General features: G+C 37.9%; 3 protein-coding genes and 1 pseudogene across 3 annotated transcripts; 1 reads left to right on the forward strand and 3 right to left on the reverse strand.

Moving 5' to 3' along the window:
* Positions 1-469: 469 nt before the first annotated feature.
* LOC149045550 (uncharacterized) lies at positions 470-1,681 on the reverse strand (the record flags this gene model as incomplete). The annotated part of the gene is made up of 1 exon (XM_089208257.1): positions 470-1,681. A coding segment is annotated over one exon (585 nt), but the record flags the coding sequence as incomplete, so codon positions are not given.
* Positions 1,682-3,766: 2,085 nt separating this feature from the next.
* On the reverse strand, positions 3,767-5,244 carry LOC149045551 (uncharacterized; annotated as a pseudogene).
* Positions 5,245-11,744: 6,500 nt separating this feature from the next.
* Positions 11,745-15,774, forward strand: LOC149045552 (uncharacterized). The gene is made up of 3 exons (XM_089208254.1): positions 11,745-11,963; positions 14,114-14,332; positions 15,331-15,774. Exons 1-3 carry the CDS (start codon positions 11,903-11,905, stop codon positions 15,588-15,590), a joined length of 540 nt encoding a protein of 179 aa, XP_089064380.1. The 5' UTR covers positions 11,745-11,902; the 3' UTR covers positions 15,591-15,774.
* Positions 15,775-17,243: 1,469 nt separating this feature from the next.
* On the reverse strand, positions 17,244-27,078 carry LOC149045553 (uncharacterized). The gene is made up of 3 exons (XM_089208260.1): positions 22,204-27,078; positions 19,402-19,623; positions 17,244-18,597 (listed from the first exon to the last, which is right to left on the reverse strand). Exons 1-3 carry the CDS (start codon positions 22,259-22,261, stop codon positions 18,422-18,424), a joined length of 456 nt encoding a protein of 151 aa, XP_089064386.1. The 5' UTR covers positions 22,262-27,078; the 3' UTR covers positions 17,244-18,421.
* Between the last annotated feature and the right edge of the window lie 335 nt (positions 27,079-27,413).

Raw genomic sequence — 27,413 nt, forward strand, 5'->3', positions numbered from 1 at the left:
CTGTCAATTGTTTCTCGAATATTGCGCGTGTTAAATATTCGATAGTGACATTTCATTTACATCTACATCCAATTTTATTAAGTTGGTAAATTCTATACAGACATCACACCAACCAACTCGCGCGCAAAGTGAGAAGACTCTAGGAAGGCTTGAAATTATTTTAAGAACGTCTGTGATCAAGAAACGGGCAATGAATTTTCCCCAATAGTGCGAATGATCGTAAAAGATGATCGCGGAAAAGCGATTGCGTGACACTCGGTAAGTTTTAATGATATGTTATCACGTATCAGAGGCAAAAATAGGACCGCAATGCGTACGTGTGTCTAGTGCTGGGTTTTAGCGGTACTTCCGTGGGGTCTTGTTTTGTGTAGGTTTGGTTGCAAGTTCAATTCAATAATTTGAACAAGAATTGATCAAAATAATTTTAGCTACAAGGTTAGGTGGCTAAAATCTGGAATACAGAGTCTGGAACATAGACATCAGGGATGAACAAGTTTATTGTAAAAAACAGCCTGCATTACAAAAGGAACCGTAACTGTATGTATTTGATACAATAAGAAAGAACAAAACATGATTCAAGTTAGGAATTGTGATTTTTTTCTTTTACATCAGAAAATTTAATGAACATATAACTGTAATATAAAAAAGAAATAGAAAGTTAACAACAGGAGAGTATGAAGAAATGCGAACAGCTCTACTACTTGATAATTACTGAAGGTTTCAACTGAGACGGGTTACTGTTGTAATTGAAAATTTTAACAAGGCAACATCAGTAATCTGCATTAAAAGCCTCGAGTTCCTGTTAAAACTTTCTCCTCTCAATGTATAAGCATTAAAAAGACTGTTCATAAATGTACTTCAGTTGCAGTTTTCAATTGAATGTACAAACTCAATAAAATATATATCTAAATACTTTTAAATACAAAAAGTTACGTGGGAGAAGGGGAATGCTATAACAGAACATTGTCCCAGTGATAATAACATGAACATTTTTATCTTTAGTGAAAGATACAACAATGGCTTTGGTATCCTGTTAAATGGTAATATAGAGTGGATGCATTCTGATCTTTACCATTATTTTGGTTCTTGCTGCAGTTTAGTTCTCTGCAACACTGACTGTAGCCACAACTTTAGTTTTCTTATCAAAGGTAACAAAGAGCATTGGTGTATTTAGGAATGCTTCAACAACAATATCCTCACTTAATGACTGCTTAGTGTCAACTTTAAACAACTGTAAGGCACTGAGCAAAGTATCATTAAAAAATGTTACAGTGGTGTTGATGTCATCATGTCTCAGCAATGCTTGCAAGTGGTACTGACTGCTGCAAGCAGACACTTTCTGCCTGAGGCCACATGTTTCACACTTTACTACATTCCCTGGTGTTGCTGGAAGCTTTTTGTTACATTTGCAACATTGGCGATAGCACATGAAATTTTGAACACCAAGGACTTCAGCATTTGTTGATGTTTGGGTGAAGTAGTCTGGCAAATCACCTGGTAAAGCTACTTCCTCTTGGAAGGGATCAGCTGGTGAAATGGAACAGTCATGCTTTGGTGTAGTAAGGTAAATGGAGTAGTTGTCATTATCCTTCGTCACTTTAAGGTTACAGAAGTTATATGTGTTGTCGTCTGCAACTTCTGTAATCAGGTGCTCCCACAGGGTTAGTTTGATTGATCCAGATCAGATGTACTACAGGGCACAAAAGCAATAATCATAAAATAAACATACCTGGATATGTGTTGCATATCACATTTCTGCAGATTACCCCTTAGATGTCAATCACAGTGCATGATTGGTATCTAAGATGTACATTTGAGTTAATTTCATTTTTTTTGTACTCATTAACTATGAATATTCTCTTTAAGACAAAAAGAAAAACACATGGAAGTTACAGTGAAGGTGACAAGAAAACCATGAAGGTCTATTTTTGAATCAATGCACAGATTGCTTTGTGATCAGAAAAATAAGTTTCTAAAATGTGTACATGGATTTGTGATTCAGGTAAATTAGTGTAGACATGGTCTATAGTGGTTCTGTTATCAATGGTAGAACATGATACCAGTTGTCTGGAACTGTGATCTCTTATAAATAGATTATAAAGAGGAATCTTGTCTTTTTCATTTAACCAATTGATATTGAAATCACCAATGAAAACTTTGAAACCTGAAATATCAAGGGTAAGAAGTCTGATCAATGCTTCACACATTTGTCTAATTGGTACTCTTGGTGACACTATCTGATCGTCATAATTCAGATTTACAAATGTCACTGTAGTGAACATAAACAAGTCTATCATTATTTTCCGGTCGTTTTTGACCAAGGAATATACCAGGATATGGTAATTCTTCAGAATACTGATCTTGAAATATGCCTAATGGTTCCTTTCCTTCACCTGGTGCAACACTTAGAATACATTGACTCCCATTGTCTTTAACAAAATCTGTGTTAGTTAACATAGTGTCAGTAACTCCAGCAGGTATTTCTGCTTCATCCTCACTCCACTGATCTTCAGTCTCAATAACTTCACTAGAGGAAGTACATGTATTATTTGTGGTATTACTAGTACTGTTGTGAATATTTTGCAGTTCTTCAGTTTCATTTTCAATACTTCTGTCATCAAATAGAAAGTTTGATGTGCATTCTTCTCCCCAGGCTTGATTAACTGTTATTCCTTCTTGTCTATACAGGGTACTGTTAGTGACAAGCCAGTTTACTGCTTGGACAACTTTATGAGGTCTTATGTTAAGGGACAATGCTGAACTTTTGTATTGCAATCTTCTTTTTAAATTTACCTTAATTGTACCTGTTTCTGATGGTAACCTTGGTAACATATTCACAGTCTCAGACACTTCTGCTGGTACATTTACAACATTTCCATGTATTTTGAATTGTCTACCTCTTGGTGCCTGCATTAATTTTAAAAAAGCAAGTCTTGGAGCTAAAAGTCTGCTTTCCAATTCATTCAGGTCAAAAAAGTCTGGTTTCGTTGCAAATTGCATTCCATTCAAAACAGCAGAAGGGGAAACTTTATGTTTTACTAAATAATTATGGCATGTTCTACACAACCACTCCATATTTTTCACACTTTTTCGATGGGATAAAAATTTTCAGCTGATGAAGGATATTCCTTTCTTATTTAATCAGCAAGAGAAACACTGTGTTTATACCATAACTGATCACAACAGCTACAGACATATACAGGACCATTGGACACCAGTTCATGAAACAATGAAATGAAATAGTCCACATTTTTTTGGTTTGTATTGTTACCTTTTTCAAGAGTTGTTCCTATTTTAATGGCACATTCTGTATTTTGATTTTCGTCAAGATAAGAATTTTGTTATGCAGTTTCGCATCTATGGCTGGGATTATTTTCATTCAATTTCCCCTTGTGACTGCTTTTCTTTTTTTTGCAATAATATTCCCTCGTGTAAGCACTGCAGTTGCGTTTTGTGCTTGCATCATTAAGTTTGCTTCCTTTAGATGGTAAATTTCTTCTTTCATCAACCTTCTTTCTTTTTCGATATTCCCTCATGTAACTGCTGTGCTACCTTTTTGAAGTGCTGATATGTGAATTCCCAGAGACAACACTTTCTTCTATCATATTTAAATCACGATGACTTTGCTGACTTTCTGATGAGCTACTGCCAAACATACAAGGCACTGTTGACACAGTGTACTTCACTTACATGACCTAAAGATATTGATGTAAGTGGCTCTTCTAATAACTGAACAGACTGTACTATAGTTGTGTGACCAAAATTTTCATGGGATTCTATGATGTGAATTCTCAAATAATGTGACTCTGCAACTGCTTGAACAATGAATGCATCACACCATGTACCTCGTAATGACATGTTGGTCAAATATTCATTCCATGAATTCTGGGTATTGCTTTCAATAAAACGTTCTGGGTTTGCTCTTAGATAATCAATACCAGTTTGCCTAACATGCAAGTGATGGCATGGATCACCATATAACTGATGAGAAACAGCTCTAGAAAAACAGTCACCAGCACCCCCAACATCTAGGGGTCTCAATCCCAGCTGACGTAGCCGAAAGTTTAACAATATGGTGGAACCAACTGATACTGTAGTTTCAGTGTTGACATTTACATGTAGTTGAGGGCCTGGATTTAATTCAATGTCACCTGAAGTCATAAGCTTCATTCTAGATACAGAAAATCTTCTAGAATGGTTGCTTGATTTCTTCAAAAGCTTATTTACGGTTGGTTTTCTTATATTAACAAAGCTGGTGAAAAAACTGTCATATCTCTTAAGATATCTTACGTAACACAACTTATAGTCAGTAGCAAAGATGTATAACCTTGAAGACTTAGGAATATATTTCCTAATGATGACCTTAAGTTTATACCTTGTTTTTCTTTTTTTCATAAACTGCAAAATCCGTCTCATCGAGACCCTCGACGGCTCTCGGTCTCTACGTCGTTTCGTTTTGTTTTTGGTCAGCTATTTTGAAATGTGTATCAATTCCATCTGTTCCACGTGAACACAATAATTATATCCACATCAGTTGTTTTCGAGAAATCGCTTACATTACGTTTAATCGCATTTATACTGCTACTAACATAACTTTTTCTGTTCATATATACCACAGCTTTCGCAGATGTTTCGTCAGTCAAAGGAGTCTTTCCTTTAACATCAGTCAGGTTTCTCGCTCTTCGATATACATTTTGTGTAATCTCCAAACGGGCAGGCTCAATAATCCCCACAAGGGGCTCAATTTTTTCCCCACAGGGGGCCCAATTTCCCCCAAAAGGAGCTCAATGTTTGTGTTTACGGCCTTTTCTTTTCCCCAAATAGATCTCACGAAGCTGAAGTTCTTTCCTTTACGCATCGTAAACAACACCGCAGCATGACTATTCTGTTGGCGTGGAGAGCATCGGTCGAACACTTGAAAACATCCTTTGAAGTCTTTTACTCGACCACATTGACTCAAACTGCGAAAGCTGTGGCATACTGAGAAACCAACGTTATAGAAGTTCATCATAAAGTTTACAAGAGCAAAAGGACACTCACCAACTTTCCGAAGTGTGATCCACAAGTATGAAATTCCTCCTTTCCTCAAGGCACGGGTAAAAGCACATGATGGTCAAAGATCAGAGTCATCGTCATATTTTCGTCCCCGAATTCAATTGCTCCCGACTCTTCCTTGCGGTTTTCTACTTGAATCCAATTGGTCAACCGACAGTTTCCGAAATTATAACGATAAAATATCGACATGGTTACACATTCCACTGGTTGAAAATCAGTGTACAATTCATGTTAACAGTCACGTAAGGTAAATTATGAGTAAAACATCATATTTCGTGCTCAAATGTGGCGTATATAAAGTGCTTTTCGAATTCCGTACGCTCTTCTATTTTGTCTCCGTGCTAACGCACTTGACACAAAAAGCCTATAATGCAACTGAATAAAGCGCATCGGCAGAATCGAAATAAAATGGGTGAAGATCGTCAACGAAAATTGACAGCGAATCATCAACATTTTAACAACTGAATTAAACATTTAGTAAGCCTAGATTGAAAAGTAGTTTATTTAAATAGTTTTTCCCTTCTGAATAGTTTTGAGCTCATTGTAAATTCATTTCAACTTACTGCCAAAGCTAATGGAAAACTTATTTTTTGTTTTAATCATTACCTTTTTAGTGACACCGCTGAATCCTAAGATCTCCTTTCTTTTAAATGCGAAAGTTAAAAGCTACTTTTGAGTTTATTTGCTATAATCGTGCCAAAAAAAAGCATCTCTTTGGGCATCACGATTATTTCAAATGAGTCAATCAAATAAGAGATCGTTAACGCTTGCAACCATCTGGTGATGAATAACGTAACTGTATTACCGATTGCTGTCAAAAATTGGTCCTTTTAAAAACTCTGGAGAATTTAGTATTACGAACAGTTTAAAATTTGGTTTTTCTCTGTTCTGTCGAGTTTTGCTTCTCGCTTTTTTTTCGTACCTGTATTTCGTGTTCTTTTGTTTTGTTTCGTTTTTTTAACAGTTATTTACGATTGAGAAGCGTTGAGCTATTTTCAGCGACCGACAGCAAATATAATTTAAAAAGCCTATAATGGAACTGAATAAAGTGCATCGGCAGAATCGAAATAAAATGAGTGAAGATCGTCAACGAAAATTGACAGCGAATCATCAACAATTTAACAATTGAATCAAACAACTAACAGGCCTAGAATGAAACTCGTTTTAGTGATCCGAACAAGACCAGAAGAAAACAACCAATGATGATAAGGTCTTTCTCACCTTTTTCCTTCTGTTGAAAATTTGATTATTTCCAAAGTAAATGGAGAGTCGCTAGATATAAAACCACGATCCGTGATGACACAAACAATAAAAAGGAAGAATATGACGAGTATTTTGCATAAGGATGTATTTCACAATCCAATAACTATTATCTTTATATGTTTATGACCTCACGTCGAAGGGAGCCAATAAGAGCACATCAAAATTGTCCCATTGCAACCATCAGGTGTGGAATTAAGTAAGTGTTGACTATTCCCTTCTAAACAGTTCTGAGTTGATTTTAAATTGATTTCAACTCACTGCCAAAGCTCATGAAAAACTGAATTTTTTTTGTGTCAATCACTATATTTTAGCGACACCGCTGAATCCTAAGATCTCCATTGTTTTTTACGCGCAAATTAAAACTACTGTTGAATAAATTTGCCATAATCGTGCCGAAAAAAAAAAACTTGGGGAATCATCATCATTTCAAATCAGCCAATCAAGTAAGAGATCATTAACGCTTGCAACCATCGTGTAACGAATAACGTAATTATTTTACTAGCGTCACTGGACTGTTGTAAACGCGAGCTGTCGAAATTGGTGCTTTTACAAACTTCGGAGATTTAGCATTACAGACAGTTCAATATTTAGTTTATCTTTTTTCTGCCGAGTTTTCCCTCTCGCTCTATCTTTTCGGTACCTGTTTTTATAATGTTTTGTTTTGTTTTGTTTTGGTTTTTTTTTAGCAGTTATTAGCAACTGAGAAGTGTTTAGCTATTTTCAGCGACCGACAGCAACATATCAAACTCATGGGGTACAAATAGTCTTAACATGAATGTAGTGACCACGCCCACTTCAACACCCCACTCAAATCGAGTGTCATTTTCGAATGTTTTACCATCGTGCGGATTCTCTACGGAAAAAGCACTCAATGTACCTCTGAAATATTAATTTATAATATTGTGGCTTTCTATTTCGCTAATTTTCTAACTTGAAGGTAAAGTTTTCCCTCGTCATTTTTACCTTTTCTCCGAGCGGTTGCGTGAAATTAACAAGGCGTTTTTGATCAAAACACGACCGAGCGAAGGGTCTCGGGCGATATCTCTTTTACGCAGGCGCAAATTAAAAATGTACCGCCAGAATCAAAAAGAGGAACAAATTTCCTTTGTTTTGATATGTAAAGTGTCGAACAAAAAGCAGATTTGCCTTCGTCAAATGGCGTTTCAAAACAGCTGTATCTTCCTCCTTTTGATTTTTCCTGTTTTGTAAGCGTGAAAGCAGTAGGAGAGGGATCGGGAAACTCAGAAAGCGCTTCGGGAATTAATCTGCCATCGTTTACTTACAAGATAAACAAGTAAGATTTGTGAAGTTCGTTGAAGTATGAAGTCTAAATAAATGCCTTTTTAAAGCTTGTTTGCTGGATTTTTCGTAAACTTCCGTGATTAATTTTTCGTTTCAGCTTACTTGTCTATACTATTTCAAAGCAATGTCAAGACGAAGACGGAGAACCATGAGTCGGTCCTTTCAACAATCGTAAACAAAGTGTTTGAGCAATCAGGTATACGAGGTGTAATAATAAATAGCCGCATATCAGAAGTCTTCAGGAAGAAAGTATTCTGCCTTTAGAAAGCTGTCAAGAAAGCTGATAATCGTGGCGGAAGGCAATTAAACGGGCCCTCGGTATCGATTTAATATCATATCGATCTCAATATCACACAGTTTTGTATCTTTCTTCCGTGGATTCGCCTTTCTAACGAGGGTGTATGTTGAGAATTCATTGCAAAATCGCTTTGTGTTTTTTAATTTCCCTCTTTGACCTGTCCGCCATGTTTAAAATTCGTAACGGAGAGCATGCGCATTACGTTGGGTTAGTGGTTGCGTACACCTAGAACCGAGAAAAACAAATGTTCGTCGCACTGGGGAAAGAGTTTGATATGTATAATTAATCAAAGGGCTCTTGGAGCCAGCTCATTCATGTTATGGCTTAAGTTTGTATTGATATCTTGGACTGTTTGAATAAGGTACAGTTGAATTCAGTTTATGTGAAATTTCAAGACTAATGGAACAAATTTTCCTTTTCTTTTTGGGCAGTTGTGTGATAAGAAAACTTGTTCATTTGTCGTGATGGGAATTGGAAATAAGGTTATGTGGGCTGGAGGTGGGATGGGCAGAGGTCATTAGGCAGACAGTGTCCTTTTTGTTGGCGCGTGTGTGTGTTTGTGGGGCGGAGGGTGGGCCGGGTGGGCATGACCAGGCATCAAATTTTGCTCAAGCAGCAAAATATTTATAATCCTCATCTTTCATGATCATTTGTACTATTTTGAAATATTCCTTGCACGTTTCTTGATATCTTTTGTTTTTAATAAAGCGGTCGTTGCATTTGGTATTTAACAAAGCGGCCACAATTATTCTTAATAGAATTTCAAGCCCCCATATAGTCTGATTTTCACATATCAATATTTGCGTAATCCCCAAACAGATGAGAGATAGAACTATCAGAAAAGTAATCAAATGGCCAGTCACGAATGCAACGCTTCGCTTTTCCCTATAAAAATTCGCCGGTTCCTCATGTAAGCCAATAACAATATAAGGCACATATGTGAAAATCAGTGCGCGAACACCTCTAAACGTTAAAAATATATCAAGTCGAGGGAACAGTTTTGGTCTCGGCCCGCATTTTTGTCAACAAAGCGAACACATATCGGTTAAAAAGATGAAACGTATGGACCACGTGCAAAGCTGTCAATTGTTTCTCGAGTATTGCGCGTGTTAAATATTCGATAGTGACATCTCATTTACATCTACATCCACTTTTATTAAGTTGGTAAATTCTGTGCCGACGTCACACCAAGTAACTCGCGCGCAAAGTGAGAAGACTCTAGGAAGGCTTGCAATTATTTTCAGAACGTCTGTGATCAAGAAACGGGCATGGAATTTTCCCCAATACTGCAAATGTTCGTAAAAGATGATCGCGGAAAAGCGGTTGCGTGACGCTCGGTAAGTTTTAATATGATATTTTATCACGTATCAGACGAAAAAACAGTATAAATTCTCAGTCTGCATTTGGTAACCAGTCTACAGTCTACATTTTATACTTAGTCTGCATTTTGTACCCGGTCTGCTGTCTGCAGTCTGCATTTTGTACTGACCGGATTGGTATTGCTGTTTTTGTTTGAGCGAGCCTCAAGTCCGGACCGAAATAATGGAGCTCGAAAAAAAAATATTTAGACCATCTTGGCCGCTATAATTGATGTGTTCACTGTATGTTGAAGAGCTCCCGAGCACAAGCACAATGATAGAGTAATGATTACTATATACCAAATGAAGACGAACGCAAATGCGTGGCTTGCCAATATGACTGTCTCTGATGCTGATGCTCTTCTGCGTGGTAACGGCGTGATTTGAAATGAACCCGCTAAAGGTCCCCTAGGTGTGAACATTTTGGCTTTTCGATTCAAGTTGCATTTTTAGAAGTTTAGAAATGTGATTTGAGGTTATCATTGTTCACGGTCTACAATGCAACTTCCGTCCACGGATACAACTTCCGTCAACATCTGCTCCACCAAGGTACCTCATCCATTGCTTTCAGCCTAAATGAGCTAAAAAACCCACAATGTAATTAACCAAAGTGCATCATGGTAAATTCAATCGGTTGAATTGAAATAAAACAGATGATGATCCTCAACGAAAATTGATTATACACAGCTCTCATCAACAATTCAACAACTCAGTTAAACAACTAATAGGCCTCGAATGAAATGTTTTAATGATCCGAAGGATACCGGAAGAAAACAACTAATATGATAATAATACCTTTCTCAACGTTTTCCTTCGGTTGAAAAAAATTATTCCCAAACAAAGTGGAGAGTCGCTAGATATAAACCTCGTTCCGTGATGACACAAATAATAAAAAAAGCTCCCAGCCGGTAAATAACGAAAGGATCCCGAATGATTTAGGGCTGTAAATACGGCAAGATCCTTCATAAAATGAACAATTTTTGAGCGAGTAAAAGGTAGGTAAAATAGAGGTGATGCAAATTAAAGAGAGATACCTCACCGAAACATTTTCATTTGCGTGAGAATAAAAGTGATTTAAAAGGCTTCCAAACAAACTTTGAAACATTATTTTACAAGTATCTGTCACAATCTGACACCTGTCAATTAGAGAGTGCGTAAGAAAAAAAAACGCAAGAACATTTGAAAAACAACGGAACTAGTGTGGCAAGGACTGTCACGGCAATGTTTCCTTCAAAAACATTCAATGATCTAACGGAAAGTATTATTCACTCTCATCGACGATTCATTCATGTACGAAGATTTACCTCTGTTCATTAAGTAAACGGCGAGGAAAGTAATTGTGAGTAAATTCAAATTTTTTATTTTGAAGTTGTGAGAATTTGCTCGTTTGTTTGCTGCAATAACCAAACACTGCGCCCTTTGGCCTTTCCATGAAGTTTGATACCAAGCAACATCTCGAGAATATCTTTGAACGCCACCCATTATAATTGAATAAATAAAAGATTGCCAGCTTAACTATGATACAAGAGAGGTCAGTTCGCAGTTAGCGATGGGTTCACTGTCTGTATTGCTAAACAGCTTTCATTTTAATCACATTTAAAGTTCAATAACAAAAAGGCTCTAAGATTAATTTAATTTGAAATGCAATGTAGAACGCATTTTTATCTATGGACACATCAAATCTCCTCATGAAAATGATAGCATGATGATGATCAGTGAAGTATGAAATCATAACTTTATTTCGCCGGAAAAACTCCTGCACCATCGACGGTGCACATAACAAGGAATGATAAGTCCAATATAGCTGTTTCTTTTAAATGTCTAAGCTTTTCGTTGTTCTGTTTTACGTTGAGAGGTTAAAGGAAAATTTGAAAAGTGAGCTGGGTGTAAGCGGAAGTTCCGGATCAGCACGGTATTGATATTTTAAACTTCGAGAATGTGCATATTTGTGAACTCGCTTGGTGGCTTGAATTAGGAGTTATGTTGGCGTAAATCGGTCGTGTCTTGTCCTCACATTGAATAGGATGGCTTATTCTCACAACTCGTCAAATTATAACTTAAATTAGTTTTAACCTGAACAGTTGATGACGGAGGGATGTAAATTGAAGTAGCAAGATCGTCATCCGCAACTTGCTTTAATCGTGTCTATAAATATAACCAGCCCTGTTCACGCTTGATTTCTTGTTGCATCTCCTACGATTTCGTATCTTACCGCAAGAATTTATTGAGACCCCTTCTTGGGCTTTGGAGGCAAAATAATTTAATAGTTCGAAATATAAAGACGTGTGCCTCAAATTTTTTTCAAATCTGATACTTGCATGCTACCCGTTGTAATATTCTCCATCCTTCCACAAACGCTCCTGTTCCCACGTACTTTTTCCGTGTTACGAAGAACAACTCAAAGCACTGTCATGTAACTCATCTTGGGTCATTGATATCGATATAAGACACGCACAGAGCATAATTCTCACAGATAGCGTGTACACTCTAGTCACGTGAAATGCCTGAGTTATAAATAGTACAGCCTTGCCTTGCCTTGCCTTTAAATTGGCTGTTTGCAGTAACAGCAAAATCACACCCAGGTTTCCTCCATAGAGGTCTACTACAACTCTCTCGTCCATGAGTCATGGCTATTCCGTTCCTTTTCGTCTCTGTCGCTTCCATGGTTCTTCTTATGATACCAACCGGTAAGTAAGATTCATAATCTTTGTTTCATGCATAAGACGTTCGCAGTTGCCATAAATAAAATGAAGGAAATTAGTGAAAGTTAAAGGTTCAATATCTGAAAATAGATCAGCTCAACACTAAACCCTTTTCCAATCACAGTAATACAGGCAAATAAACCAAGCAAGTGTATTGCATCTGTTAAATTTGCTCGTCTTGATTACTAGCTGCAGCTCTTTTGCGAAAACGTTGGATGAGGCCACGCTCTCTTTTGCATGATTGAATTCGGAGTGAGCCAGATGGTTTAGACTGAAAGGCCAGCAGCAGATCATAGCAAGTGGTTTGTCCGCTAATTGTACAGTCATCTTTCATTCTATTCGATGGAATCGATGTCATAACAAATTAGTTATTGAAATTAGTAAATGGTCTCATTTTTTTTATCCTCAGAGCAGAGGACTGTCACCTCAGCTCAAACAGGAAAGCTGACTGCTTTGCACATTTATTGAACTTGTTCTTCCGAAAAATTAGGCTAGAATATTGCCTCATAACACTTTAACTTTGCTTTCTTTGGTTTTTCATTTGGTGTCGTCAAATCAAGATGCATGTATCGCAACAACGAAATCTTTGTAGTCACTTTCAAATGTCTTCAACGAAATCGTGGCCATTGGAGCTAAATTTACGCAGGATAACGTATACTGGTTTCTTTCCTGTCTATAAGTTGCATTATGATACTACTAATGCTTTGATAAAGCCTTTGTAACCTTCAATTGGAAACTTTTTTTTCTGTTTTATTTGAGACTCAAATGAAAAGCAAGAAACTAGCTAAATGCGCCTCGCACACACATACCTGACACAGGATAACTTTGATTATCGTTTTTCCAGCTTTAGCACAACGCGTCGGGCTTTTTGTTGATCGCAACGATTAAGTTTTCCTTTTTTATTTTGGTAAAAGCATTGAAGTCCATGAGCAAAGAAGAAGTGAAGAAATGTTACTTCTAGAATCGCTAGAATTTAACTGAGTCGTTGTGTTGTGATCTGCGTGAGTGGCCTATGAACTCCATTGACAAGGTAAATAGGAGCACATAAAGTTTAAATAATGCACGTAGCCTTTTAATTCCCTTTGCTTTTTTCGCTTTCAATTTTCCTGTTTTGTGAGGGAAATAAACAGGAACTTAAAATAACTCCTAGAAAAACAGTTCGATGGGCTTTTGCTGAAAGCGGAAAAACCGATTCGCACGTGTTCTCAAGATCGGGCATGTCCTCGAAGAATCCTTTTGCAGCTAACAATTTACACGTTTTACAAGTTTACACAATTTATGATGCAGCATTATATTTCGGAACGGATTACTTTTCAACTGCAATTATCATCGGATAAAAACTCAGCAGAGGGTTTATCGTTAAGAGCAAACAGCACAACACTTTGAAATGCAGCTGTTTCAAATCAGTATCGACCGGACTTCAAACGTGTTGCGTTCTCCTGCCGACGTAATTAGATCAAGGATAAGCCTACTCGTATACAGTTAAGAAATCATAATCCGCAGGCGTGCAGCGGTGGATAATCGATTGTTGTCAGCTTGTTTTCATTCCAATGAGGCTTAATGCAGTTAGAACCTTCTGCCTGAGTACCGCATACGTTTGAATACCACAACTGAATTTGGAGTGCCACACTAGGATAATAGTTATACAAGGAAGATGATAAGTTAAGCTATGTACAACAGTGCGTTTGGCGAGGAAACCTTCATGAAACCACAAGGCTTGTGCAAAGCTAGGTGTCCTCCCAAAATAGAGAACTAAAGTTCGTACCAATATTTAACAATTGTTATAATATGAATCAATCGCCAACATACATTCTGTGTTAAAGGTAATTTAGTGTTAACAACTGAGTTGAAAACGTAAATTAGCCACCGTAGAGGGTAAAAAAGCTGATGTTTTGAGTGTTAGCCCTTCGTCAGAGCCAATCGCTCTGACGAATGGCTAACGCTCGAAACGTCAGCTTTTTTACCCTTTACGGTGGCTAATTTACGTTTTCAACTCAGTTGTTAACACTTAATTACCTTCTATACTCTCCCACCGACGCAGTACCACAGTTTCTTTAGAAACTTACCCCTTTATACATTCTGTATTGAGTCGTAAGAATCATATGCTAACCTTTGTATTTCTTTTTACCCAACAGCTATGTCTCTTCAGTGTTACGAATGTAACAACCTTCCACAAGTTCTTGGCGGAACTAGTTGTAACCTCGACAATGTGAAAAAGCTCATTTGTCCTCCTTTTTACGACAGATGTATGAAGATGAAGTATGACATGTCTATCGGCATTGGTGCACCGCAATTCGTCGAGCTTAGAAACTGCTCAGTTAGCGCAGCCTGTGATCCCCAGTCTGACTTTAATTGTAAGCTCTAGAAAGAATTTCCTCTCCATCTTCACTTAAATCGCATAACATGACGATTCTTCTTTGTTCTTGTTAAACCAAAGTCTTAGTTTGATTTTACTAGCGGTATTACACCGCGTATTTCTTTCTGCTAAAAGATCTTAGTCAAACACAAATCATTGCGCGCTTAGTCCTTCATTTTCTATGCCTTCCAATTTCGTAAAATTTCCATTGTGGCCTACCATCCAAGTGCATCCAAGCGATATAATATATTTAAGTCTTCAATTGTCGTATCATTATTACTGAACAGACGCACGGCAACTTGGAATCTATTTGTTAATTAGATGATGAATTATGAAAACTGAAATAGTCCGTGAAGGCAAAAATGAAATTCCGTGAGGAAAGCGCCAGGGGAGATTTGTTATGACACTATTTATAGGAAAAGCTGATAAGCAGGAGACATGGTTTATATCATGCGTGATATGCCCTGCTAGTCAGGTTTGGTGTATGCAGCCAAAAAAGAAACAAACAAACAAGGGTTGTGCATGCAGTTAAGTTTCTACCTTTCAAGGGTAATATTTGTAAATTAGTTTATTTCATATGTTGCTGAGTGGAAATAGCATTTGGGGATTTTTAAGGTCGTTTAAACTCTCACCTCTGTGGTTGAATCTCTAACTGAGAACTACTCATGTAAAAGCTGTTACTCAGTTCGTGCTGCTATGGTCACGTGCTAATTTTTCATGCTGTAATAAGTGCTTCTAACTTTTGGGAGTATAGACAAAATCTCAGTGACCATTCCTAAGAACGTTACGGAGCTACAGTCCCATGTTAAACGGTGTGCTAGATACTTCCTTTCGATCTTTTGATCCTGTGGATAAAATCCTTGTGAGTGCTTATTTATCTCCAAGCTACTAAAAGAAGTATCTGCTTTCATGCAGAACACCAGAAAAGCTCCTGTGTTGTTAAGTTATTCATGTAATTTCACATTGATTGAAAACTATTTTTTTTTAATTCAACAGCGTGCAAAATGCTCAGTGATGGCGGTCTAGTCTCCAACTGTACAATGGACTGTTGCCAAGGCGACTTGTGTAATACTGGAGGGTCCACTTCAAAGCCATCTACAGCTGGGGAGGGCTCAACTAAAAAAGGCATCCAGTCCACTGCAAGTGTGGTCCAGTCCACTACATCTAAACCATCCGGCGCAGTACTGGGACCAGCTGTGAGCCTCGCCAGCATTTTGTCTGCCGTAGTTCTACCAAAGATTGTGGGATTTAACTAAGACCAGCTATCTCTTGCTATTTCATTTCATAAATTTTGCCACTTAAAGCTCGCTAGTTCTAGAAAAATATGATACACTGTTTGTTACCAATGTTAGTTTTATTACTAGTAAGGATTTAGAGTGTAACTGATTTCATCCTAGGTGAAAACGTGTACTGCTTTAAATAAAGGATTTTGTTAACGAATTTTTTGGTCCAAAAATATAAGCCAGAAACAAAGGAATAACAGTATGTTCCTTAAAAAGAATTTTAAATCAATCTCTAGGAAAATGTATATAATTCAAATTATCCAAGGGAAGTCTTTCTCAAATTACCGTCCCACCAAGAAATTGTGTCACGAAATAGGTTAAGCTCCAAGAATGTGATGATAAATAAGTTAGCCAGAGTATTCATCAATTGCAAGGCATGTTTTACAATGGCCTCCGCAAGTATCTTTTTTTTCTGAATGATTTCCTCTCAAATCGTTCCTTAAATTAGTTGCTGGTATGGAGGTGGAATAAAACCAGTTCACTACTCGATATTTTCCAATCCTGGTGGAGAGGTCATAACTCGCATTCCCCTATTAATTTTACGTCTCTTGAAATAAGTGTTGCATCGACGCTTGCGGGGTGAAATTTGACCTTTCAAGAAGACTGATACGGTAAAGGGAACTTTAACATGTTTAAAACTATGACCTGCTTCATCAATAGCATTGCTAGACGCGTTTGAATTTAATTCCCGGCTCAGTGACTGAACATTACCTGGAGTAATCTGTAAGCTTAGTAAACGCATTTGAATTTAATTCCCAGTTCCGTGACTGAATATTACCTAGAGTAATCAGTAAGATTAGACTTGGTTAAAAACCATACACAAAATAATCCGATTTCGAGAAAAGCGAGTCAACTTTCCTTACATTAAAACGCGACTTCGCATCCAACTGAATGCTGGGATTGGCCAACCTTGTACCAGGTCATGTTGTTTCGCGCGGCCTTGATCTTGGTTGTTGTGTGAGATGTAGAGCCAAAAAAGCTGCGCAAATTCTTTTAAAATTGTATTTTAGCAAACCTTCTTTATTCTCCCTGATGGTCCAAGGAGATCATTGATCTGAGTGGGATTGTAAAAATGATCAAAGACATCCCAATATGTACAAAATTTTAACGAAAATGTTTTATTTCCAATTCGTGGGTTCGCACAGAAGTCCGTTGTTACACTTTTCGTTCCATCCCGTTTCGCACGGGCTTGCTCTTGTTTGTCATAATCTCGAAAAGCTTCTCAAACGTTTCAAAAAGTGTATGTTTGCAGACCTTCTTTCGCTCCATGATGGGCCGAGGAGAACATGTAACAAACCAAGACATCTTGTAAGTTACGTAAATCTTTTACGTAACTTTTAGAAAATAAAAAAATCTTTTAGAAAATCTTTTATTTACATTTCGCGGTAAAACTTTAGTTCAAGTCATTTTCAGCTTCCATCACAACTTTGGCAGTGTTTTCTTGTGGCACAATTCCGCCTGTTTTTTTTTTTTCTCTTCTTGGTCCGATTTTTAAAGAGTGCTTTACTCTTTTGGTTTTCCTCAGAACTTGAAACATTTCAGACACAAATCAATGAAAATGCAACATGCAAATTTGTCGGGCTTACCAGATAATCGCGTGTTACCAGAAGCTATTACTGAATAAAATGCAACGAAAAATGACCTACAAATGTCTCTTTATTCAAAAAAAGGGCCAAAATTGACCGTTCAGAAGCAAAAAAAGAACGAATTTCTAGCATTTACGATACCCGTGTGATAGATTTATCATACTGGAATCGGTGTTTACAGGACTCACGGTCATAAGATTGCGTAGCGTTATGTTGAAAATTCTAGAGCAACTAATTTTGTATGTGGTCTAAGTTTACATATCTTGAATTTATTTTGAGAGAACCTGAGCTTGTAATTGGTTTATATTTGGTTTCCTCGCCATTAATCTGTTTTGTCTTCACCAATTTTTAAATTTTTTACATTAATGAAAATCGTAGAGTAAAACAAATAAATATAAAGGGTTAAATCCTTCACATGGTCTTAAGAGATCTGTTCAAATCAAAATAAACTTTTCTTTCCATGTTTTTGGTTCTATTGCGTAACGCTGTTTGAGTCAGGGGTTCGTTTTTTCAACTGGGTGGGGTGAAGTCAAAGATGAAGGTATGAACGCATGACAAAAGTACATAGCTTCTTCGCGAAATGCAGGGGTAACCCTCGATCAGGGTGTGCTTCAAGCCCATTTATTATATTGCATCAGCAAATGCGAGTAGTTAATGACCCTTGCACCTGAGCTTCTTGAGGTGCTCGATAGACAGCTCTTTCATAGAGAAAACTAATGAGGAAAGAAGCCCTGAATGGTATTTACTTGATACGGCTGAAAAATTTGACAAGTTATTCATTTGCTTCTGGCCATTGGATATTCAGAGTCAATATCACCCAAACAACTGCTATAAGTAAGAGAGTGACGATGGGTGGGAAAAGAATCTAAGTCTGTTTAAAAAGGTGAAAAGTGGTGAACACGAAAGAATGAGCTCCGCACAACATAACGTCGAGTCCAAACTCTAAATTCAAAAATCAAAATTAACAAATTTATTCCCTTAGCCTGATACTGAGATTGAAACAATTACCGGCACCTCAGGTTTTTTATCAAAATACTACACTTCAAAAAAAGGGAAATACCATTTTTTCCCACTTCCCTCCCCTTCCCGTTCCCTCACATTCCTCCTTCCCTCCTCTTCTGACATCATGGGGTTTTGATATTGCTCACTTCTTGAACAGGGCTGCAGCTAAAAATAACACCTCCAGTGGACTTGATTGACAACATAGAGGTTTACAAATCAGCTGATGAACTTCTGGTGCAGAGCCATCAAAATGGCAGCGAAGCCTAGGAGCCGCCAGACTGACAGATTAGCGGCTTCAGCCCCAGATCCACCAGATTCACCTCTGTTGCAAAAGTCTCCCTCACAGCAATCCATTGAACAAGACGTCATGTTAATTGTACTACGATTACAGACTATAAAAGAAGAAAATGTGATGAAAAATTAAATATAAGAACTAGAGAAAAGCTCCTTTCTAACAGGACACCCTATGCTCGATACTTTTCTCCTCAATTTTTCGGAACGAGTGACCCTTTCCAATAAGGGACACCAAGACTCGATAGTTAAAGTTTGTTCTCAATTTTCAGAAACACTGCATTACCTCTTTACACCCTAAAATCACCAGGCGTATACTCATATGCTTTCCCCATGTTAGGAGAATCTGCATGACAATCTAGAGCTTCTTTAATTGGCGATCATTTTCTGTGCTCTCTTAACCTAAATGTTTGACTTAGCAGTAATACTGTTAGGAGAACTTAGATGCCAGTCAATCTTGGGGGACTAAGACTAACTGTCAGCTTCTTAAAATACCTTGAGATTCAAGCCAACCAGTCTTTATGGGCATCGTAAAGTATCAGATTCAAAACACGTTGAAGTCGTCTTTGCTCTTGTTGTTTTTCATGTCTTGTTTTTTTGTTTGTGTTTTGATTGTGAGCATTTCCCAGGCTTCTAATTATCATCAGAAGGATCATTTTAGAGCGAATTTCGATTGATTTTCGTAGACCAAAACCAAATTAATCATGACAGCTAATCAAAATGAGAGCAAGCTGACAGCAAGCTGTCCAAAGCAAGGGAAAACGTCAGTCACGTTTTTTTTTTGCTTTTGAATCTGATTGGATGAGAGGATGGCGTAATTTTTTTTTTGGACCAAGCATAGAGCGAGATGAAGCAAATCCAAAACATTCCCGGAAACGAAACTTTTACTCAAATATTTTACTTACTGTTTTCTGGCCCGTCCGGTGCACACATTAAGGCGCTGATGGAGCAGTTTTTCAATTTCATATCAAACGGACCAATGTCAGGGAACATTGCTTTAATGTCGATGGTCATGCATCTATTATAACCTACAGGACACTCCAAGACTTCTGGTTCAATGCAGGATTTACCTGTATATCCAGTTTCGGGTGGTAAGTTGCTGCATACGTCGCACTTTATTGCGAATGCTGTCAAGTAGCGTAACAGAAGGTCAGATTCTAAGTCTCTCTTATTTCACAAAAATCATCAAATCAATTGAAACTTTTTATCTCTGTTTAATCTAATGTTTATTGAGTAATCGAAACAATTAAAACTCAAAACGCATATTTACAACAGAATTGGAAAGCACCTAAGCGATTATACTAAAACAACTACTCGCCTCAGACTCAGTGAATATTTGCGAATAATATTCACTTCACCTTCGGCGAATAATTGTTTAATGAAAGGAATTTTGTTCCTTTACTAACAACAATGCAATGTTTGTCTTAACAATAAGATTTTCCAGTTTTGTGTTTTACTCTTGCATAAAAGCACCCTCGATTCCGGATCTACGAGAGAAAATAGAAGCTTTAATTTGGATTCGTGCACATTGCTTCCAGAACTTCAAAGACGTTAGTTTATTTTTCATCTCGCTGGATTTTTTTACTGGTAAACAGTTTACGGGCAACATGCAGTAGTTTTTGTTTGCAAATCGATTGAGGACATGTGATCTGTTAAGAGATAAGGAGCCATCGCTCCATTGTAGATATTCATGTCTACTTAATTGCGAAGACAAGCTTCCTTTTCAAAAATTTGTCACTTCTCTTGCATAATTTTATCACCGAGTAAAATTCGAAGTAAAATGCAGGGTCAACAAGTCAGTTTGTGGTACTTGCCAAATCACATACGTTTTCTAATTGCACGAGGATTTGTCTCGTACCATGGGTCAAAACTCATTAATTACTTGTACCAAAAATAACTTGAACCTTCGACTAGCACCTGATCAGGTCCTGCACCTCGAAACCGTGGCGCATTTGTTCGCCGGCCCGCCTTCATAAACAAATAATATTAATTTTGCAATTAAGACGTAATTTGTATATAGTTTGTCATGTTTTTGAGTAAAGAGGTATCGTTGACTATTGTTATCCACAGGGCCTGTCATTAACAGCCTTAAAGGCCTTAAAAGCCCTCTTTTCAAATAAAACTCAAGACATCTTTGAGTTGGCTTGCAGGGGGCTTTTCGTCGTCAAAGATTTTTTTTTTGGGTTAGTTGAGAGCATTCGCAAACACACTGGTCTGTCGTTTTTAAAAGTGCTTGAAACCCTAAAAGCTCTCTTTTAAAATAAAATTCAGTACATCCTAGAGTTCGCTTGCAGGAGCATTTGATCGCCAGGCCATTTTGTTCCCTTTTTTAAGTTTTTAAGGGTTAACAAAACATTTATTGAGTGGCCCGACGGCAGAAAGTAAGCTTCGTTTCCCTTAGGGCCATTAAGTAAGTGCCTAATAACTCTAAAAGCTCTCTTATCTAATACAATTCAAAACATACTTGTGATGAGTTGCAGGAATTAAGTCCTTAAGCTCCCTTTTCAAACATAATTCAATGCACGAATAAGCCAATTTGTTAAGTGCTAAATAACTCTAAGTCTCTCTTTTCTAATACAATTCAACTTGCTTACTGGCAGGAACCTTTGATCACCGAGCCATTTTGTTCCATTTTACAGCTGGGAGGTATAACACAACACTACTAATTGACTGGTGCAACGTAAAACAGTAGGTTTTGTTTCATCAAGTGCTTAAGCTGTCTTGCAGGAGTCTTTGATAACCAAGCTATTTTGTGTTTAAACACCAATAACTAGCCCATAGACGTACTGCACACCTTTCTGTTCAACTGATATCGTATACAAGAATACGTGAGAGAAATCTGGCACTCTGATGTTGTTGAACATTGGAGAGTCGAATTGAACACGATTAATACTGGTAAAACAATAGAATAATCTCTTACAAACCCCTTTCTCTCTCAAAAGGACTCCAGTTTGAGATCTGCGTTCGCTTAAAAGAGGTATTTGCGGAATACAGCTCATTTCACATTAAACATGGCAAATGATATCAAGCATTGAGTTGGCATCTACTTTTTTGGGGTGCACAGAACACCTTCATATACGTTTTGAATTACGAAACTTGTTATGTTATACTTAACTTGAACAGTTGATAACATGCTTCGCGGACTCGGTAGCTCAAAAGACGATTGAATGAATAAATAAATAAATGCAAGAAACACATCAACGAACAACAAAATTATAACACTTTCATCGCGTGAACTTTGATAACTTTCAATCTGCTTCTATGTGATCTTTCTATTCGTTTTTTACTGATTTTAAATCCCGGGTGGGTTTGCAGTTTCAACTTGATCGGACCTTAATTTGAAACGCGGAAGAGAAATTTTTCCAAGAAAGTTTTAAAGGGCAAGTCACTCACGGAATTCCAAGTAAGGAGGCGGCGAATTTTATGCTCGGGTCCCAACGTGGTTAAGTAAATTGAAAACAAATTGACGTCTCCATTTTATATCAACTTCGTACATTCTGAAGGCACATCTCGTTTTTTCGCTTTTACTTTCATCTATCAAATCCGTTTGAATCTGTGCGCTCCCAAAAAGCCGTGATCTTAGCTGATCTTGGTGTAATAGTTCCGCAGTGACTCAACATCTATGCATTTGAGCCGAATATAAGGAGCTAGAAGATGTCAACGGAAATTCTTTTTTAAAATAGGAAAATTCAGGAAGATAAACTCACCAGATGATGCACTGCACAAAGTCACTAGAGCAACAAAAGCGACAGAAAAAGTTTCCATGGTTCCAACTTTGCTATCAGGGTGTGAGAATTGATCATCAAATGACAAACGCACTGCAAGACGAAACTCACGATTCGCTGTAAATTGCAATGACAACTGACAGCAGTTGGGCTTGGTTGCTAGGTATTGTTGCACTCAGCCAATCGAACGGGTAGTGGCATTCAGGCGGAAAACATCGTCTTACAGGCTACGAGCAAACCAAAAATTCGACTGATCCACCCGCTCACAGAAGTAATCAATGGGCAATTATTGCCAGCTTGCGGTGTTAACTTATTATCAAGCCGAAAAGTAGCGGAAATGGAAACAAATTGCAACTAAGATTTAATACCAAATTCCCCGAACAAACATTATGAGGAAAGTATGGTAAACACTATGGAGAGTTGATGAGGGCATCACCGGCTGCAACGAAAGAGTTAATTAATGCGGTCACAATTAGATTGTTTGCAATTATCAGCTATCAGATTATAATGTTGTACGAGTCTTTTAAGCTCTCTGGAGTATTGTTAATTGAAATACACGTGAACTGTTAGTTAACTGTTAGTTAGCTGTTAGTTATCTGTAAGTTAATTCTAAGTTAACTAATGAATGGCGCCGTTCTTTTCAAAACAAATTATGAAGTACCGATTGACTCATCTAATGATTTTGACCCCATTTTTTATTATCTGTCGTTAACTCTACTGAAAACCTATGTAGTCCACAACACAACCTCAAAACTGTTTTGACCCAGATTGTTAAAAGCAACCATAGTTAGTAGCTACTAACTATGGTGCAACAGGATGGTGTAGCATTATTTGCCCATGCGCTTTTGAGTCCAACAAGGAAGGTTATAAAGCGATGCTTTTCAACGTCTTTGCTAATGATCTTTGTCTTCTACGTTACAGCTGTATGCAGATGACACGACCCACTAAATAGCTCATTAGCGCCCACTGTACTTGAGTTCGCCCTTGACCAAATAGCTCATCAAATAATTCATTAACTACTGAAAAGTCTTTTTAATAGACAAATTTAACAATAAAATTAGAGCTGAAATTATTATGTCACCTGAGAAGCAACGCTGACATGTTGGTTTTGTTGTACGCAAGTGGAATTGACATCGGTGTATTATTTCTATAGGAGCATGAAATAGCTCCTTGGGAGGGGTGAAGAGGTTAACAGCCCCTTCCCTCTCCTCCTTGAGCATTTATTTATTTTATTATTTTTTTTTTATCATTAATTAAACTAGTACTTCAACCTTATGACTCCTTTATTTTCTGTACCTGGTTATTTCCTATTTTCAAACAACTGCAAAGTAAAAGCAATAGCAGAACCTTAAGACGCGTTTTGCACAGGAAAGCAACTATAGTATATATAAGCTCACTATTTTTCATAGGTCTCTTTAAGTGACCACAATGGTTTCGATATCCACAAGCCGGCGAGAAGACGAAAGCGACGGAAAATTGGTCTGCGATAGTTCAGTCTATAATCGTCAAAGAATAAGTTCATTAATCTGCAGCGTATCAAGAAAAGCTGATCAAATTCAAAGACAATGCCCTTTGTTTAGTGTCTCAAATATGGCCATAAAAGGATATCTTGAAACAATACTTTTGGAGCCGAACAATGGCTTATTAATTGACGAGGGAAATTCAAACTCGCTGCCATTACAATAGCGAAATTCACGAGGTAAATTCAAACATAGCCGATTACTGCACGAGCGCGAAATTTGGATATCCGGCGAAAGCGCGTTTATGTCAAATCTTATCCTGGGGAGGAAGAGTTACTTTTTGTTTAAGGTCACTTGCTACTCAGGGAGGGTCGGTCAAGACACAGAATGTCGCAACTGATCATGAGAGACTGACAAAGAGTGATGAAACCAAATGAAATTTAAATCAGTGTGAATGGTCACGAGTGACACTTGTTTGAATTAAACTCATTCCGTGAAATTGACAGGCAGCCCGGTTTCAGATCTCACATTGTTAAGCCGCGGCTACACGAGCGATTTTTTTACTTATGATGGTGATGCGAGCGCGCGGTGCAAATTACCCGTGTAGCCACCCTCGCGCAAGTGCTGCGATGGCGACTGCTAATACACCGCCGAAAAAAATCGCAAGAAATTCAATGAGTTGAACTTTTCGTGACAAGATCACTGACTTTGTCACCCGTTTAGCCACCACCGCGCGTTAGCGACGCGACAATTTTAAGAAAAAATCGCATCACCATCGCAAGCAAGAAATCGCTCGTGTAGCCGCGGCTTTAGAACAGGGTCTTGGTTTGCGTTTGTTGCGCACTGATATTGACGAAGTTTTTCATCCTCTGAGAAAACGAACAAACAAAAAACAAAAACCGAGATGAATTTGAATTCTTTGAGAGATGAATGACTGAACGCCACTAAACGTTTTATGTACCGTGAACATAGCATCTGATTATCCAGACGGTAAGATTTGTAAGACAAGATAAGAAGTCTATTGTCTTTTCACTCTCCTGATCTCAAACGACATTTTCCACCGACGATCTTTAATACGTTACGGCTTATTCTCGAATGCAGGTCGGAACATATGAATGCACTTTACTCGCATTTATTCCCATCGATGTCGACACATTGGTTTCGACAATAGAGAATTTTGAAAGGAAACTAAAAAAGAAACCATCTAATGACAACGCAAATGCTTACAAAGTATTTAAACCGCGGGCGAATTAGTTATTTAATGGCATAAGCACTTAGCGCAAAAAAAAAGCAGCAATCCCCTTGATATCAATCAATTCTCATAATACACGCGGCCGATTCATGAGAAACGATTAAAACAATAGTTGGTTATTTTCTCACCTCCCTGATGAAAATGATCCATTGATAAGTTCCAAGCGATCTCAGTTCGCGCTCGTCTCTCCAATTGCTTTGATACGTTTTCAAGATTATGATGTTTGGTTCTAAAAATAAACTCGCTCTTCAAGTATTTTTCAGACTTAAGGGCGATCTTATGTGTGGGTGGGTTTTTGTTTCTTATTTCTTTTCTGTTTCATTTGATGAAGACAACAAAAGAGCATTCTATTAAAAGCAATGGCTTTGTTTAAGCTATCCATGAATGAACACTAGACACAAAATGATGGTAACTAGAAAAAACTTCCGGGTGTAATGCGGACTGATACTCGCTAAGTAACGTCGAAATTTAAGGTTAAGTCCGTCAGCGATGGGAGTTTTCTAACTCATTTTCAACACAACCGGGCACAGAGTTGCGCACTGGCACAGACACAGCCATCTCTTACAGAGGTTTATGGGAAGAGAACCACGATTTGAGAATTCAGCACAACTCCTTTGCAACTCAACTGAATGAAGTCGTAGCTCAGCTTCCACAAGCAAATGCTGAAGGAATGCTGCTAAAGCAAAGAATTACAGAGACTGGAAATGTTTTCTACAACACCAAAATGGACTTCTGGCAATTAACACTGGCAGCCAGAAATAATAAGAAAAGACGAGTCAGGAAACGAGTGGCTCAATCGGTGGAAGGACTGGAGGAGTTTGAGGCCATCGAGGTACGTAACAATTTTACTTTTTCGTAAAAAATAGAACTGAGACATTGACCAACAGCAAAGTCGCGAAAAAAAATCATACATCTATGTGGCGATCAATCTATCTATCTAGCTATGTTCATATGAAAACAAATGTTAAAGGGAAACCCCCGTCTTCTTCTTCAGATTAAGTTCACTCTACAAGGACGTGAAGTTGTAATTCCACTTGGACACGATTCTGGTGACGAGAAAGAAAACTCCATTTGTCGGACGACGCAGCATGTAATTAATGCGAAAGATAAAGGTTTGATTTCAGACGAGGCATACCATGAGTTGAGGATGGCCTTACCAGACGAGGAAAGAGATATTCTTCCCTGTGACATAGGTCAGGCCCACTGACTATTTATTCGCACTCGGTAGACATATCAAATGCACGATTGATTTATAATATAGTTGTGAGCTTTACAAACACACCTTTTACAGAAATGTCAATGTCTTTGGTGGAAAAGCCTGCTGCATTCTCTGCCTTACAAGTGTACCGCCCTTCGTCCTCCTTTGTTATCTCAGAAAAGAAGAGAGACAAACTCTGTCCTTACAATGTATTATTCTTGAGCCATGTGATCTGTGGTTCAGGCTGACCCACCACAACTTTATGCATTAAGTTCATACTGTTTCCTTCCATGATGACATTGCTTTCTCCAGAAATATCCACTTTTGGTTGAACTAAGAGGTAAATAAATAACATGTCCTTGGAAAATCGGAGGTATTCCAATATCATTTAAACTGAACACATTAGACGCCGTGATTAAATGATCATTTGATAATGACACTAGCGCTTAATACGAAGTATAATCATTTGTCAGATCGCAGACCCTTCAAACCTCATACTCCTTGGACCAGTTTCTGAAAGACAGAAGGCTCAGCCATGGGGAGTATGGTCTCTGCTGTTATTGCTAATCTCCGCACAGAGAGATATAGGAGCAATCAATAACCTTTTCATTCTACCAGCGAAGGATCTGGGAACGCTCTGTATATAACACATTCACAATCTTGCTTGCTACAGCATTTGAAGAACTGAAGCATTCCATTCACTTCACTGATGTTACAAATAGTAACAGGTCACTCCCCATCCATGGCACAGCATCTTTAAAACAAGAGCCCCTGGTTGAAAAGATTCCCTGAGAGTGAGGCAAAGTTTACATCAGTGGAACAGGAAAACCTATGCAAGTAAGGTTAAACGAGTTATATAGCATATAGAGAAACGAAATGCTAAGACAAAGGCCTCTGCAGTTTCAGAAGACACCTGGAAACCGCCTGCTGTGGACTGAAGTAGAGTACATTGATTGTGATGCTATTATTATACACCCAGGATAAAAGAGGCTATCCACACAAGACCTTGCCTGTTACAACATAAATTGGACATTGAGGTAGACATTCCAGAAACATGGATGCTGACCAGAAGAAACACAAAAACATAATAATTTTGCAACAGTGGACTCCAAAGGAACATTTGGTCAGAGTGTGCCAATCAAAGCCTGTGTGGGATTCCAGCCAATCACAGCCAAACAGAGAGTTTCATAAGGTCATGCTTATCTACTGACCTTATAACACAAAGAAGACACAATATGCAGTCAAAAAGTCACGATCCACATCCAAAGTAAATTAATGGCGA

The sequence above is a fragment of the Pocillopora damicornis genome, chromosome 5 (assembly GCF_964200805.1).
Source record: "Pocillopora damicornis chromosome 5, jaPocDami1.2, whole genome shotgun sequence".
Classification (NCBI taxonomy): Eukaryota; Metazoa; Cnidaria; class Anthozoa; order Scleractinia; family Pocilloporidae; genus Pocillopora; species Pocillopora damicornis.